This window comes from Hordeum vulgare, chromosome 5H (genome assembly GCF_904849725.1).
Source record: "Hordeum vulgare subsp. vulgare chromosome 5H, MorexV3_pseudomolecules_assembly, whole genome shotgun sequence".
Lineage (NCBI taxonomy): Eukaryota > Viridiplantae > Streptophyta > Magnoliopsida > Poales > Poaceae > Hordeum > Hordeum vulgare.
In genome coordinates this window covers 475,282,018-475,299,290 of record NC_058522.1, presented here as the reverse complement: position 1 = coordinate 475,299,290, position 17,273 = coordinate 475,282,018, and the positions used below count along the sequence as shown (strand labels likewise).

Here is a 17,273-nt window from a genome sequence, read left to right as displayed (position 1 = left end):
GGGATAAACGCTCTCACACCATGCTCTATTATGTCAATGAACACGGTATTTCAGAACTGACAGGCTAAATTACTGTAATTTTTTGATACTTTGGGTTTTTACATACAATACTTTGCTATCAAACGCAGCCTTAGCTTTTTCAGCTGCTCTGTCAGCCGAGCGATGCCCGGCCGTCTGGTTTCTCCTGCAGTTGTTCATCTTAACTTAAATAACTTAGTATGACTTCTGTAACAACGGTGGCATGCATCTTATTTTGGGTGTGTGCATGCATCTACTGCCTGGCAAGCTGATCACCATTTCCGTTCGAACGGTGAGGCACTGACAATGTTGTTTGGCCCTCCATCAATTCAGTTCCCTCTCCATTGCTGGTTTGAGCTCCTTGTTCTTCCATTTTCTCCTTTTCTTCCCTAGGCCCAGATCCAGATTCATTCTTGTCATCCCGTTTGTTTCCTACATTTTGTTCTCGTTTCTTGTAGCTGCTCATCAGCATGGCTACGAAAAGGGAACCGGTTGTCACAACTCCAGTTATGAGGAATAATCCCCCACAACTTTCGAAGTTGATAGCGCCTGAACCGTCACCGTTTTCATCCTTATTTTGATATATCCATTTCTTTTCAATCTGGATGATGGTATCTCCTCCTGTTATGTTGAGTATTGCAGTTGACATTTCAGCACGTAGCGGAGAATTCTTGGGAAGCACCTAATCGGAAAAGAGATCACTGTCAATACGCTGCACATGCTAACATATAATGGTCAATATGATGGTGTTACTTCCCCTGTCTCAAAATAAATGTCGTTGATCTAGTACAAAATTTATACTAATTTAATACTAAATCCACGTCACTTATTTTGGGACGAAGGGAGTATTATTTGAACAAACAATACAAAATATCCCGTACACGCCGCCAGGCTTAGCTTATGATCGTTGTGCAGCGTTACAATGTACTTATTTTAAAGTTATTCTGGAAAGGTTATCAAAATTCTATTGCTCTGTTTGGTAAATCAAATTAGAGTAAGATGAAGATCTCATATGTTCTCAAATGTAGATAAAAAGGATAGGCCCAATGCTAGAAGCTCCCACAACAGGTGGGGTCTAGGGAAGTATTATATGAGGTCTAAAATGCAAATATCTACAAGGGGATAGCGAAACACCCATATATCTAAAAGTAAACCAACCAACATAGACAATTTATCATAATCCATTGCAATTCCAATCGGAGCATCATTGTGATCAACTGCAAATACCAGCTCATGTTAAGGTCTTTGATGTAAACATATGGATCTATGTTGTGGTTTCTCCAAGCCTCTTGTATATATGTTGGCATGTATGGTAGTTAAATTTATAAAAACGTGATATTGTGTTGCTTTTTTTTTTATTTCCTCGTCTGGCCTTTTATCGGAGCTACTTTCAGCAATTTCTTGTCCTAAAATTGCATCATTCCAATAGGAAATACTTCATTTCGCTATTAGATAGCCATTCAATCCATTTTTTATTTTCGCAATATGGAACATGAGGGTAACTACCCCGGGTGATAGGATGTATTTTCCCATGTCCATCCCTGTCCAATTCTACAACCATGAGTTGAAAACGTAAGAAAAAATAGACTTGAGGTAACATTACACTCTTGAGGAAGGAAGTTTCTCTTTCATCATATGAAAAGATGTGAGGTAATTTTACAACATGCTTGATGTAAAGTTACGTTCTGCATGTGTGGAAAAAATATGGTGCGTCAATATAACATTAAAAGTTTTTTCGGTAATTTCATATTAGAAGTAAGGTAATTTTACATCATGCATGCTAAAAAGTTACGTTCCGCATGTGAGAATAAATGTGGCTCGCTGAAATAGGTAGGGTGAGGAATAAGTTATTCTTCACCCTGTGTGTCTAATAACGTGTCTATATAATAATAATAATAATAATAATAATAATAATAATAATAATAATAATAATAATAATAATAAATTTGAATTTTGAAACTGCAATTTGTGGTGAAATGATGCATAGAATTGAAGGAAACACATACACATAGCATTTGTGTGGCTCGCTAGCAAACTTTTCAAGAGAATAGTGACTAGTGTGTATAGTTAAACTTACAAATGCAAAACCCGCACTCTTGTAAATAGGCCCCACCATTGTGTAACCTTTGTTGTACTTTGCGAGAAACAATTTGATGTATGGGACTTCAAGTACAACCGCAGCAACGCTTCCGTTAGAAAGAGCACTATAAAAATCGGCAGGTGTAGCATAGCCCTTGATCTTTGATCTATCAAAACCAATCTCCACCAGTAGACCATCTATATAGGAACCTTGATGGAACCCTACACATTCTCCATTCTTCTGGAGTTCATGAACATCAGTCACTGTTGGGGAAAGCTGTTGTACAGTAAGCATTGATGCAAAACTTGCTGTATAACTTGATGCAAGTATCACGAGAACAACCATCCATACACATAGAACAAATCTAGCTAGAAAACGTTCCAGCTCATCCTCTGCAAAAACGACAATCAAGGCTTTATTAAGGTACTAAAAAAAATTATAAGCTCTGCAAACCACACATTCCAGGATTTGCTAGAAAGCATATGTATATCATATTCTTTAGATGATAAATGCAAGTCATACCATCAATGATACAAAGCTAGGATTAGTTCATTTCCTCCCTATGATTCTTCATACTGCCTTTGTTAAGCATTGATAGATCTAAATTATTTGTTGTGTGGATTTTTTGAAAATAAATTTAACTACAATAGAGTCCTAGAGATGTTTAGTCAGATCAATGTAGTAGTCTTTCGATGATTCTTCTTATTTTGATATAGTGCAACATATCCTTTGCCTATGCAACTGAAATACTTGTTCACAATTCTACAAAGATCTAAGAAACTGTAATGTTTACTCAACTCTCTTCGCAAATGGAGAATATTGTAAGCGCCAGTTGTCTAAGTGAAAAGGGACCATGAGCGTGTTCATTGCCAATTAGATATTCCAGCAGCCAGACAACAACTCCTGTGTACATAAAGAACATGATGGTGCCAAACCACATCGTAGTGCTCAATGGTTTCAAGAAGAGCCACATATCCGTATTCATGTTTTCCTTCACCGGAACAATCATCCCTACTCCGGTTTCCGTGTATGGTACAGTGAAGTCGACATACAATGATCTATTGTATCTTATAGTAATATCTGCAACCGCCATGTCGTATTTCTGCAAGGGCATTAGTCAGTTTTATATGTTTAATAAAAAAGGAAAATCCACATTTAAGATTTATTAGACAATGTAAGGCCAGTTATTCAACAAACAGAAAATATTTTAGCAAGCAATAGAATTTTGGTTTGCTTTGCCTTGAGAAAAAAAATAGAGTGAGGCTTTCAGGTTGACACCCTTTTGTCTATAAAATTAAATAATTGCAGCCCGAAAGCAGAACAAAATGTTGGATGGAAATGCGAAACACAACTAATACATTGTAAAATGTATAAACTACTAGACCTTTTCTTTTGTAACAGCAAAATGTATACAACTTCTAGTTTCTGCACATTGGTAGTTTGAGAAAATGCCTATTAAAAAGAATTTCTTACCTGAAGATAGACTTGATAAACAAAATCATTGTAGCTCCCCGAACCTGTTGTATCAGCTCTGTCAAATTCTAGGTATTCATAAGGAAGTGGACGATGTAGCCTCTTTACTGCCTCCTCAAATATGTCGATTGACAGGCCACTCGCTGTTGTTTTGTTTGTGTGAAGTTCTTTGTATGCCTTTATAAACTCTGGATTTTCGCTCGAGCACACGCCAACTCTAAGCTTCTTACCAGCTCTAGGAACTTCCCAGCCCAATGGTATCTCGGTCGACTCTCCTGGCCAAATTACAGGATTTAAATCAAGTATTGAGGCTGGTCTTGTTTTTTTTAAATAATCTTTGTTTGAATGTCCTGAAAGTCCACTTTTCACACTCCAAAGCCCGATTTGTCTCCAACCTCTCCCAACCACATTTATTATTTGGAACGCAGAAACTTTAAGCTGTTGTCTGCGTGTAAGGTCAAAGTCACCACTTAAACCTCTGAACTTGTTTCGTACGATTGCTGTTAAGAGTTCAGGACCCTTGATGGAAATAGGTATGGATTCCAAGCATGTGGAATTTTCAATGGACCATGGTTTCTTATCTCTGCCACCAGATATCCCAACCTTTTCTGCTGCTTGTGCCAATGCCCATATTGTATCATAGCCCCATAGTCCAACAATACTTAGTTTATTAAAGGGTGATTCATCTGGGTTATCCTGTTGGTACATTCTGTTCCACCTTATGGATAAATTATCAAGTTCTTGTGATCTGGGAACATGATACCTTACTCCTAGCACACCATTCATCGCGTCAATGGCAGTTGGATTGAGTGAGTCAATGATGTTTGCCACTCCATTTGTAGTGATCCACGCAAATCCTTTGTTCATCATGCCTACCTCTTTTGCCTTCGTAAACAGAAGGGAAGCCATAGTAGATGATATATGCACAATAAATACCCTTGTTCGCATTGCCAGCAACACACTGAGTTCTTGCATAATCGTTTCGTTTGTTGCCGCCGAAGGGATGACACTGTGATACGGAACACGAACATCAATTTCTTGAAGTGCATCAGTGAGGTATGGTAGAATGCCTCTCCCATAATCAGTGTCTTCATATACTACCACCACTTCTCTCCATCCATAGGCTTCTACAAGAGCGGAAATGCTTCTCACCTGAGCTGAGTCATCCAATGTTGCTCGTACAAAATATGGCATACTATCAGAAGCAAGGGATGGGCTTGTTGCTGTGAATGATATTATGGGGACTTGGGTTACATTTCCAAGATTAGATATGAACACAGCTTCCGATGATTTCTGGGGACCAATTATGGCTTGCACTTTGTAGTTCTCCAGTAATTCAATAGCTTTTAGAAGGGCACAAGAAAGAAATACTTGTCAAATAATATCTGTGGAATAATATGCAGTATCAACATCATAACCGGTTCTTTCAAGATAGGGAAAATGTTAAGAAGAACTTAGTTTTGGACCTTCCGGTTTTATTAGTCGATACTATATTTTTCAGTCTTGCCTCTATGCTCCTTTGATATGAAAAAATAGCCGAGTAATGCTACAAGAAGCCAATATTCGACAGAAGACACAACACACATGTGCAATGAAATACAAAATTAACCTCTTACTCCCTTCGTCCCAAAATAAGTGTCTCAACTTTGTACTAGCTCTAGTACAAAGTTGTACTAAGCTTAAGACACTTGTTTTGGGACGGAGGGAGTATTATTTAAAATAGCAGGGGAGAGCCCCTAGTGTTTGTTACATATATATTTAATGGTAACAGTGTGACACCATGACGTCATATTTACAAGCTGATAGTGTTCACAACACGAGATACAAGGCCAAAAATATTAACCCATTCACTCAGAAATGTCAGTTGAGTTTATGAGGCATTCTAACTCTTAGTCAAACCTGTAAGGAATGTGATGAGTATAATGTACTCCTTCCATTGCAAAATGTAGTGCGTTATTTTTTCGTGAAAGATGCTAAGCTTGTGTCTTGATAGATTGATAGAAAGAATTTGAAATTCTTATATAACATGAAAAATAGTTAAAAATTATAATCACAAGGAAGTGCGTTTGAATACGAAGTTGAACTCCATTTGCATTAAATTGTGACATAATCCACATATAACTGGATGGCAAGTGCATGTGTAATTGGACATGCCAATAAAAGCACCCATGATCGATTTTTTGACATGCCAAATGTCATATGTTTCGTTATGGAGGTAGTATTTTTCTATTTCCTGTGGGATTTTATCATCGGTTTGTGGAGGTTTTCAATACTTGTTTCAATGATGCATTAATAATGACAATTTTGCAATGTTTATCGACCACCTCTCGTGCTTTGTCGATTCGTCCTTCATTCCACAACCCAAATACGCAGGAAAAATCTCTCACCCCATTGTACCTTTTTTTGTACGCAGGAACATTGGCATAATCCCACTAATCCCTCACCCATTTCCTCTCTTGAATCCGTTCTCTCTCTTCTACCGGCGACTCCGCGACCCACCTTATGCCGATCTCCCAATCCACTTGCATTGCCCCCACGCCACCCAGATTTGATCCCCTCCACCGCACCACTCCTCCACATAATAGGTGTGGGATGGTTTAGAACTATTCCAGGGATCAGCACTCTGATCCTTAGTAGTTCCCAAATATTGGTATAAAGATAATAATGTAGAGCCATAGTTCTAAACAAAGGAAGGCCACCATCAACAGTATATAGTGTGGTAAAATGATGGCAGTAATAATCGAGAGAGCCAAGTCGGAGGATCTTATCAATGAATTACTATTCTAAATCACGCCGATGATACCATTCTATTTATCGATCATGACATCAAGAAAGCAAAGAAAAATGAGCTGGAACTATTGCTTGGCACACTCAAGCAATTTTCTGCTGGTTTAAATTTATTTTTCACAGAAATGAGATCTCATATTTATGAAAAACTTCAAGAACAAACTTCTTAAATACAATATCTGAAGTTCTAGATTTCTTCTAACTTCCTCAAGTTTGACCAAGTTTGTAGAAAGAATTAATAATAATATCCACAACATCACACAGACGAGACTAACCAAGCAATAAACACCTCCATGTAGCTCAATATAAGTAAATAAAATACCTTTATTTGAAACTGTATAGTCATATTAGGAATTTAGCCTTTATTAAGGGAAGATTTATTTTAGAAAGTGTGGTTAGGGCCCATGAGGTCATTCATGAGGTTAAGAGGTTAGGCACCCAAGGGTTGGTTTTAAAACTTGATTATGAGAAAGCATACAACAGAGTTAGCTGGACATTTTTGTTTGACATGATCCAATCGGAGTGAAGTGCATGTAGGTCCCTGAACTATTTCAGGGGTGTCATTGTAGGTTCTCAAACTATGAAAATCCATATGCAGGTCCTCGAAGTGCAGTAAGTGTGTCATTTAGGTCCAAAATCCGTCCTATCTGTCTGATCGACCAGCTGGCGTCGTTGACCAGTGTCATGTTGGAAGGGGGGCCCGCAAGGTGAATATGAAAAAAAATCATGACTTTAAAAATATATTCAGGGGTGATAACTTTTTTTTAAAAAGAAAATATGTTCATGAATGATGAATTTGAAAATATGTTCGTGAACAACAAAAAATGTTCGCAGATATGGATTAAATGTTCTCGAACCATAAAGTGGAAAATATGTTTGCGAACCACAATATGTTAGCGAATATGGAAAAGATGTTTGTGACTTCAAAAAAGTGTTCATGAAAGATGAATTTGAAAAACAAGTCCGCGAACGATGAATTTGGAAAAGCTATTAACAAGTTTTATAAAGTTTGCGAATTTTAAAATGTTCATTAATTTGCAAAAACAGTTGGAGCTGAAACAATGTTCATGAATTTGAAAATATGCTTATGAATTAAAAAAATCTTCATTAATTTGAATGTTCATAGTTTCAAAAAAATATTCTCGAATATTCATGAACATTTTTTGAAACCATGAATTTGAATTTATTTGGAATGAAATGCATTTATCGTTCCCCAAAATTTATTTGAATTTACTTGCATGGTCGTTACCTTGCGGGCCCTCCTATCCGACGTGTCACACATCAACAACGCCAGCTGACCAGTCAGGTGGGTTGGGACATAATTTGGACCTAAAAGACACTCTTACCGCACTTTGAGGACGTGGATACCGTTTTTTATAGTTGAAGGACCTACATGACACCCATGAAATAGTTCGGGAACCTACAGTGCACTTCTCATCCAATCGAGAGGGTTTGGTCCTAAATGGATATCCTCGATTAAAACAATCCTGGTTAATAGCACATTTAGTGTGAAGATTAATGATATAGTAGGTCCCCACTTTGTGGGGGGGGGGGGGGTGGAGGCCTTAAGCAAGGGGATCCTTTCTCCCCCGTTCTATTTAATGTAGTGGCTGATGTTTTTACTAAAATGCTACATAAAGCGAGAACTCAACATTTAATTACGGGGTTTCTGCCTGAGGTTATTCCAGGACATCTAGTTAGTCTGTAATATGCGGATGACGTTACACTATTCCCGAAGAACTCAGTGGACAAGGCCAGGAACTTTAAATGGTTATTATCATGTTTTAAAAACCTTTCGGGTATGAAAACAAACTTCCATAACTTTGACCTTATGACAATTAATATAGACGAGGAAATTGCTATAGAATTTGCCCATATCTTTTGCTGTAAGTTGGGCTCCTTCCCTATCAAATACCTTATAGTGCCTATGCACTTTGACAAACTTGAGAGAGAAGATTTACAACCTATAATTGATAGGATCATTAAAGGCCTAACAGGATGGATGGATAGATTTCTCATATATAGGGGTAAAAGTATTTTGCTGTGTGCTTGTATTATTAGCATTCCTGCCTACCTTATGGCCATGATTAAATTCCCCAAATGGGCTATTAATGCAAATAACTCACAAATGACCCATTTCTTTTGGGGGAACATGGGTGATCAACACAAGTACCACCTGGCTAATTGGGGTCTAATATCTAGGAAAAGGGAGTTCAGAGGTATGGGTATTCCCAATATTAAGGAATTTAACATGGCTTTATTGGCCTCGTGGGGTAAACATTTCTATGATGGCTCTGATAAATACTGGAAGAAGATCATTTCATATAAATATAGAGTGAATCCTCCCAACATTTTTGGGGCCAAGGGGGAGTCAGGCTCGACCTTTTGGAACAATATCACTTGGGCTTTTGCTGCATCCAAAACTTTTTATAGATGGAAATTGGGTAATGGGGAATTGATTAGCTTCTAGTATGATACTTGAGTGGGGATTGTTCCCTCAAGGTGCAATTCTGGGACCCGTTCAGGATTTCTAACCAACAACCAGATTCCACGGTAGCACAGGTTTGGGGCAGTGTTAATTTGAAATTGACCTTTAGGAGATGTGTAGATCAAGCTGGGCTAGATCTCTGGAATCAACTAGTTGAGCTAGTGTGTCGGTTTCCTCTTCTTAATGATATGAATACTCCTATTTGGACTCTAGAACCTAATGTGTTTATTCAGTCAAGTCTCTCTATGCTGAAATTGATTTTGATGGTATAGTATCTGCTATTGGTGACAAGTTATGGAAGATGGTTTGAGAAAATTCATGTTTTTCTTTGGCTGTGTATATACAATAAGGTGCTTACACGAGATAATTTGGCAAAATGTAGGCCAGTGAAAGTTGCCACTTGTTTATTCTGTGGGGAGGATGAATCTATCCAACATCTTATTTTTGATTGCGTGGTTGCTCAACAATTGTGGGACTTTGTTTCCGAATTCTTCCTAACTAATAGAATTACTGGATTTGACGTTATCTTCACTTTGTGGCATAACCCCAAAAGGAATGTGCTTAATTTAGTTGTTGCTGCCTCCTTGCGGAGCATATGAAAACTGAGAAATGAGTTTTTCTTTCAAGCACGTACATGGAGAAGTGTCAAGTGCATTCTTGCCAAGTTGAGCGTTTATCTAAACCAATGACAAGTTCTATGCGCCGATGCATAGGTGGTGCTGCTACAACGTTGCATCGATCCTTTTGCGAAACAAGCGGCGTGGAGAGTTACTTTGGATTGCATGGAGATGAAGCGAGAGATGCCATGGAGCCGTTGCTGAAAAACTGCTGGTTATGCGCACACTTTGAACTTATGATGGTTTCTTAGCTTTGCTCTTTTGGAACTGTAATGACTTAAGTTTAGTGTTTGAGGGAACTTTCGCTCTCAATTCACTCATGCCTCTCTTAGTAATTGTAAGGCTATGAGGCCCGTATCTATCAGAAAGGTGCCATAGCACCCGGGTGTCCCGACATCCGGTTATCCGGGGCGTCTAGTTTTTTAAAGATTCGAGCTGAGGACTAACAACAACAGGTCATTGGCGTCTGCATGTTAATTAAGAGCAAGTACAATGAAGCTGATTCAGCTGGCTATAAGGAATAAACTACTATAATTTTGTTTAGTTGGAGGAGAGAGAAAATGAGAGGGAAGGTAAGCGGGCTCTTAGTTAAGAGCCAGCTCTAGCAAGTGTTCCTAGACACTTTGTGAAAATGAAATGTGGGTCATATAATAAAAAAGTAGTATATTCTTCTAACCAACTATTATACAAGTTAGCTATAAGATGGGCTATATGTGACATAACAATATCTTATAGCCAACAGCTGGCTATACTATTAACCATGCTCTAAGTAGTTGTTTTACATAGCAGAACAAAATCGGTCCTAGCTAGGTTGCAAGAGACAGAGTAGGTGTGACACCACCGTGGTAGCCTGGCACATGGAGGTCAGGCCCTGCTGCAGTCCATTTTTTCGGACACTGTACTAGTCACAAGTGAGGACATGTAACTGTACCAGTCACGGGTGAGTAGTGATACGTAGACAGAAGTAATGATAGCAGACAAAAGAAAAGTGAGGAGAGAGAAAAAGTTTGAGGAAAAAACTATTTGTGGTTCTTTCGTGGTAGTCGATTTCTGAGGTTCTTTCCTTCGGGTTTGATTCAGTGGTATGGTGTTTCTGTTAAATAAATCATGGTAAGGTGAAACTTCATGCTCACTATTGTGCCGCTCTGCAGTCATGGTGAACTTTGTTGTCTATTCCCTTCGTTCCTAAATATAAGTCTATTTAAAGATTTCACTAGAGGACCACATACGAAACAAAATAAACGAATCTACACTTTAAAATATATCTATATACATCTGTATATAGTCTGTTGGTGAAACCTTTAAAAAAACTTATATATAGAAACGGAGGGAGTACTATTGAAGTCACAAGACCCAATATGCAGGTCCTGTTTGGATCCATGTGTTAGAGTTAGTTTAAGCTAGTTGGGATTCAAATAGCCCTAAAGTATCAAACATGAAGGCTGGATTGAAGCTAGTTGCCTCTAACCCACCTAAAAAAATTATCCCACCTAAGAGTGCTAATTTAATCTAGTTGTGGTGAGGCCTACAAAAAAGTTACTTTTTCCCCTCTTATCCAGCCGCACCAGATGTGACCACACCAGATCCGGCCACACAAGAGCCGGTCACACAAGAATCGACCATATAAAATCCGACCACACAAGAACTCGAAAGTGCATTTAACCCTGTCATTCAAACATCACCTTTGGCTAGAGTTAGTTCATGGTTAGTCACGAGTTAAAAACTAACTCTAACCTCTAGCCAAGTTAGAGTATCCAAACAGGACTATAGATGACTAGAAGCTCTAGATGTAGCCGTGTGCCCGTGTTAGACCAACAGTGCATATGCAGCTTACTGTTTGCGTTTTGAAAATCACAAGAGTCTAGATCTCAAAAGTACTCGAACTGACGTGAACGGTTTCGATAATGGGGTGTCGGGACACCCGGGAGCTAAAAATCCAGTCTCAATCTATTCCTTTTAGCTGCGTTCAGTTTTGGAGCAGTGCGGTGCTGAACTTTTGTTGGACTGGTTGCTTCATTCTATAAAAATGGGAAAGGGAAAACCGATTTTGATCAAAATATGTATATACCACCTTGTTTTTATATATAAATCGTTTTAGATATATTTTACTAAGAGACTACATACGGAGCAAAATGAGTAAATCTACACTCTAAAGTATGTCTATATTCATCCGTATATAGTCTTCTAGTAAAACATCTAAAAAGACTTATATTTAGGAACGGAGGGAGCAGGAATTAAGTAGTAGTACGTAACAAACAAAGTCCTTGGTTTTTCATAAATCCTTACAGCGTGACATGCTGCAGATAGACACGCATACCTGCCGATGCAGCCTGAACATCACTGCCCACGGAGTCCATAACGTGGAGGACGAGCTTTGTGCTGTGGTTCTGGTGGACAGCGTAGAAATCCTGGGCGGCCAACAGCACGCTGGTTCGCGCCACTTTCCCCACCAGCGATCCCAGGTCGAGGATCACCCCGACGTGGAATTCATCTGCTTTGCCGCTGCCGTTTTGGGCTGCGCCGAAACCGGCAACCAGCAGTAACAAGAAGAAGATGGCTCCACGTCCTCTCTCCATCACCTGGGGCCTGCAAGGTTTACCCTTTTCTTGTGCTGGGATGGTGCATTGCGCGCGACCTCTTATATGACTCTACTCGTTGCTTCCCAAGGATAAATACTATAGTAAATCTGAAGCTGCGAGGTAGATTCGCTGATTTGTGACGGCCTTAGTTAGTTTATTACTCTTCCTCACTGGACTTTGGAGCTTCAGCCGGAGTTGGCGATGGATAAATACTATAGTAAATCCTTGCATGCATGAGACGGGAAGATGGAACAAGATACATATGACGAATGCTGTCGATGGAATCTATCCTCACACGATTGATCAACGCGTTTTGACGTCTCCGAGGGCGGCGTGGCGACGTGTCTTTTGATCCTTGATTGGTCTCCACAAATATATGAATTTCTGAAACATGCAGTCTTGTTTTAAGGAGACTTAACTACACAGCTGCGTCGCATGCGAGCCTTCCCATTAACGGCTTCTTTAATTCAAAGGGTTTTTAAAGGAATTTCAGAGGATTCTAATCCCTAGAAATTTTTGTATGTGGGTTGTTTGATTCATAGGATTGTGATCCATAGGAATTTTGTCATAGGATTCATTTGCACTAGATTTCATAGGAATTTTTCCATCCGCTCAAACCTCTTTAAAATAATCCTACATTTTTCCTATGCACAATCAAACACTCCTACAATCCTATAGGATTCAAGATGACATACAATCCTATATGATTCAAGATGACATGCCACTTTAATCCCACGTTTTTTTCTATTCCTGTGTTTTGGAAATCCTATGAATCAAAGAGGTCCTAATTCACTCTCTGTATCATGCATGCATGCAATGACTTCATCAAGAATCTCTCTATTGCCTGGAAATCTGATTTTTTTTATTTCTAAGACCGTCAATTGATATGTTTTCATGTTGGCTTTGTCGCAAGGAGTTGGTACGATTGGGCGGCGGCTGCGGGGGCAGCGTGGCGTCGGCCATGGTGGTGGCGGATCTGCAGTTTCCCACCCCAGATCAGTTTTCCACCACTACACGGGGAAGCCTGGGGCGGCGATCCTGGGTTTGGCGGTGGTGGTCATCTCCTTCGTCGGGGGTGGTCGGCCTAAAGGCTGGGTGGTCGGATATCAAGATCTGTCATCTAGTCCCGACCATGAGCTTGGAAGACATAGTTGCTGGTGAAAACCGAGCCGATGGCGGCGTTCTTGAAGGTATCTTATATAACTACTGTCGATGAAACCCTAGGATGGTCTTCTAGATCAGACGATGACGGCACTGCGGTGTAGTTATTTTCTTGGGAGCATCATTTGTCGAGTATCGCTCGACGTCAGAGGCAGGTGGAGCAGCTCCATCTTGCATGAAGCTTTGAGATGTCAAGTCATGCCTGACCGAGAGGTGCTACGCCGTATCATGCCTGTTCGGCAGGTGCTATGCACGACAGATCTTCTAGAAAATTCAAGTTGTGTCCGCTGGTGGTACTTGGCGGCACGATGCTGCGGTGTACCGGCAACGGCGACCGGGAGGTGGTGTCGTTGGACGCCATGGTGGCGTCGACAGATGGCCGGAGTGACAAGGATGACGCAGATCTCTTTTTTAAAGATGGGTAAACGGTTCGATAATGATTGCGGCTTCTAAAACGCATGCACATGTGGTGTACGCTTTATGTTTGCTGCAATGACTATAGGTTCCGATACGTTTGGATCGATGACGACACATGTTTTAGACATGTGAAGTGACATCACTCCACATTATGAGTTTGTAGGTGTGAATGATGACTTGAGATGGCTTATGTCTATTCTTGTCAGACTTTTGTTGAATAATTAATAAAGATGACTGTATGCATCAATTGATGTAGAGGCCGAGTTTTTTTTACATCCTTAAAAGAAAAGTAGTCACTGCTTCCTCCTCCTTGTCCTGCCATGCCATGTACACACACCGTAATGGAAACTTTGATCCATGCTACGCTAGTTGAAAAAAGAACATCCGTCCGGTTTCATTCCTTTGGAAGTAGAGAGCCATGTGTATCCATGCTATGCTCACACGATTTCATTTGCACTAGGATTTCATAGGAAATTTTCCATCCGCTCAAACCTCTTTGAAATAATCCTATGTTTTTCGTATACACAACCAAACGCTCGTGCAATCCTATAGGATTCAAGATGACATGCCACTTTAATCCCATGTTTTTTCTATTCCTGTGTTTTGGAAATCCTATGAATCAAAGAGGCCCTAATTCACTCTCTGTACCATGCAAGCATGCAATGATGTCATCAAAAATCTCTTTATTGCCTTGAAATCTGAAAAGTTTTATTTCTAAAACCGTCAATTGATATGTTTTCATGTTGGCTTTGTCGCAAGGAGTTGGTACGATTGGGCGGCAGCTGCGGGGGCAGCGTGGCGTCGGCCATGCATGGCGGCGGCGGATCTGCAGTTTCCCACCCCAGATTGGTTTTCCTCTATCGCACGGGGACGCCTGGGGTGGCGAACCTGGGCTTGGTGGTGGTGGTCATCTCCTTCGTCGAAGGTGGTCGGCCTAAAGGCTGGGTGGTCGGATATCGAGATCCGTGATCTAGCACCGACTAAGAGTTTGGAAGATATAGTTGCTGGTGAAAACCGAGCCAATGGCGACGTTCTACGCCGTTACCTTGATGAAGGTATCTTATATAACTATTGTCGATCCACTCATGTTGTTCCGGCAGAAACTATATGATGGTCTTCTAAATCGGACGATGGCGACACTGTAGTGCAGTTATTTTCTTGAGAGCATCATTTATCGACTAGCGCTAGATGTCAGAGACAGGTGGAGCAGCTCTTAAGGAAATAGGCAATTTTCCGAGCAGATTAATCCATAAAATAATTACTAACATGGCATTGACTAGGTTCATGACATACTGATCACGGAGTATACTTGCAAGTACTACGCATATAGCAGAAACATCTACGCATATAGGCAATACTACTAGTGGAGACAGAAACAGGAGAGAGACAAACACATCATACCCTCCGATCGGCCAGTTGGCCGTAGCAGCAGCAGCGGCGGCGGCAGTATCCTCTGCCGCCTTCTTCTCGGCTTCGGCCTTCTCGCGGAGACGGTCAGCTTCGCTTGGTGAAGACATGGCGATGACGGGGGCGACGTGGACGTAGACGAAGCAGACGGATGGAGGCGAGCAGTCGCGTGATCGCTCCCCAAAAACCTAATCGCTCCTCTCCCGTACAGGAACCGGAGAGGCGAGGTTTCGGAGGCCTGCTCTCCCGTCGACCGTGTACGCGGTAAACGGGACGGAGTCGCCGGCGGCAGCAGCAGTCAAGGAACGAACGCGTGAGGCAGATGTGATCTGATTCTCGTGACGACTAGGGTAGGCGATAGCCTGCTTATAAAGGCGGCTGGGTGGAGAGACGTGGGCCAAACCCACGTCCGAGTCGGTAACAGCCACGATCCGACGTCTCGGATCGTGCCTTGTCCATTACGTATTCTCTGTTCCTGACCGGCAAAAATAAGCGCGTAGGTATGAGCTCGGCTCGGCTCATTCCCGCAACCCGCGGCGTGTCGTGACGAGGCGTGGCATGGCGGGTGGCGGAGGAGGAGTGCGCGAGGGCACCTTCTCTTCTCACTCTCCAATAGCATGTGGAAGAGAGACCCTTATAAAGGGGTCCAACTTCTCCTCCACTAGCGGGCTGGGACTAAACTTCCCACCACCTTATCATGCCACCACCTACATGGGCCCTTGGATATTTTTCTGAAATTTGTCTTATGGGCCTAAGGCCCATCTCTAATTTCAACAGTCCCCCACCAGATCTCAAGGGCACATCGTGTTACCTCGTTCCAAACATTGTTTTAATATACCAGCATTTCAGTGAAGACCTGTTAAGGTTGAGCTTCACCTAGAGCAAGTAGCTACACCCCTTTACAACTGAACAATGGACTATGCCTTGAATTGTCAGTTTGGCGTAAAGGAGCTTCACCACAAGTCTTACTAGTACTAGGCTGCCGAAGGTGACCCCTCGGGTGGAGCATATTAGTCACACTCCTGGCCTATTCATGAGTTTACTAGAGATCACCCAAATCTCATAGACTGTGACCAGCAGTCAAGCTCATATAGGTGTGTTCCTCCAAAGATCGCTCTGTAGGACAGCATCTTGCTTACATATAAGCTTTAGAACACGTTAAGACAGTAGTCATCCTACCATATAGTATCCGAGAGTATTGCATCTCCAACGGAGTGGGTTAGTAAAGTTACTCTCCTCAGTTCACCACTGGCTTGTTTTCCCAGGTCCTACTTCACGGGATCTCCTATCATATAGGTTGGGTTACTGCCATGGCAACTCCTGAGGGTCTCATACCCATCTCCCTCGATGCACTGTCTATCACAACACGTGATAGCCCTTTAGTAAAGGGATCTGCCAGATTCTTAGCCGTTTGGATGTAATCCAATGCTATCACTCCGGAGTTTCTCAAACGTCTGACAGACTTCAATCTCATTCTTATATGTTTGTTGGACTTCATATTGTCCTTTGAACTCTTCACTTTAACAATAACTGTTAGATTATCGCAGTTCATAAGGATAGCCGGAACCGGCTTCTCAACCACAGGTAAGTCCATCAAAAGATCTCGAAGAAATTCTGCTTCGACACCAGATGTGTCTAATGCTGTTAATTCTGCTTCCATTGTCGATCTTGTCAAGATCGTTTGCTTGCAAGACTTCCAGGAAACAGCACCACCCCCAAGAGTAAACATATACCCAGTAGTGGCCTTCATCTCATCAGCATCAGAGATCCAATTCGCATCACTATACCCTTCAAGTACCGAAGGGAATCCCGTATAGTGAAGCCCGTGGTTGACAATACCTTTCAAGTAGCGCATAATTCTTTCAACAGTACGCCAATGAACATCGCCCAGGTTTGCAACAAACCGGCTAAGTTTGCTCACAGCAAACGCGATGTCAGGCCTCCTTGCGTTAGCTAGGTACATAAGTGAACCGATAATTTGGGAGAATCGCAATTGATCTATAGCTGTGCCTTTAAACTTTCGAATAAGCAAACTAGGATCATATGGTGTTTGAAATTTTTTGCAGTCTGAATATCCAAAGCGACTCAAAATCTTATCAACATAGTGGGATTGCAGAAGTGTAATCCCACCCTCATCATCTCTCAACAGCTTGATGTTCAAGATAACATCAGCCACCCCAAGGTCCTTCATCTCAAAGTTTTGAGACAGAAAAGACTTAACCTCCTCAATTACTTTGAGGTTGGTT

At 41.2% G+C, this 17,273-nt stretch overlaps 1 protein-coding gene across 1 annotated transcript; it reads right to left on the bottom strand.

Moving 5' to 3' along the window:
• Positions 1-271: 271 nt before the first annotated feature.
• On the bottom strand, positions 272-12,039 carry LOC123396927 (glutamate receptor 2.8-like). The gene is made up of 5 exons (XM_045091687.1): positions 11,781-12,039; positions 3,572-4,914; positions 2,951-3,200; positions 2,096-2,490; positions 272-700 (listed from the first exon to the last, which is right to left on the bottom strand). The coding sequence occupies exons 1-5, from the start codon at positions 12,037-12,039 to the stop codon at positions 272-274; spliced, it is 2,676 nt and encodes an 891-aa protein (XP_044947622.1).
• Between the last annotated feature and the right edge of the window lie 5,234 nt (positions 12,040-17,273).

What these genes read in the sequence shown, in the direction of transcription:
- LOC123396927 (XM_045091687.1), bottom strand. Translation starts at nt 12,039, where the DNA reads ATGGAGAGAGGACGTGGAGCCATCTTCTTCTTGTTACTGCTGGTTGCC. An exon ending in TGTTCAGGCTGCATCGGCAG is followed by an intron (nt 4,915 to 11,780) that starts GTATGCGTGTCT and finishes CCCTTCTAAAAG; the next exon opens with CTATTGAATTACTGGAGAAC. An exon ending in TTTATCAAGTCTATCTTCAG is followed by an intron (nt 3,201 to 3,571) that starts GTAAGAAATTCT and finishes ATGCCCTTGCAG; the next exon opens with AAATACGACATGGCGGTTGC.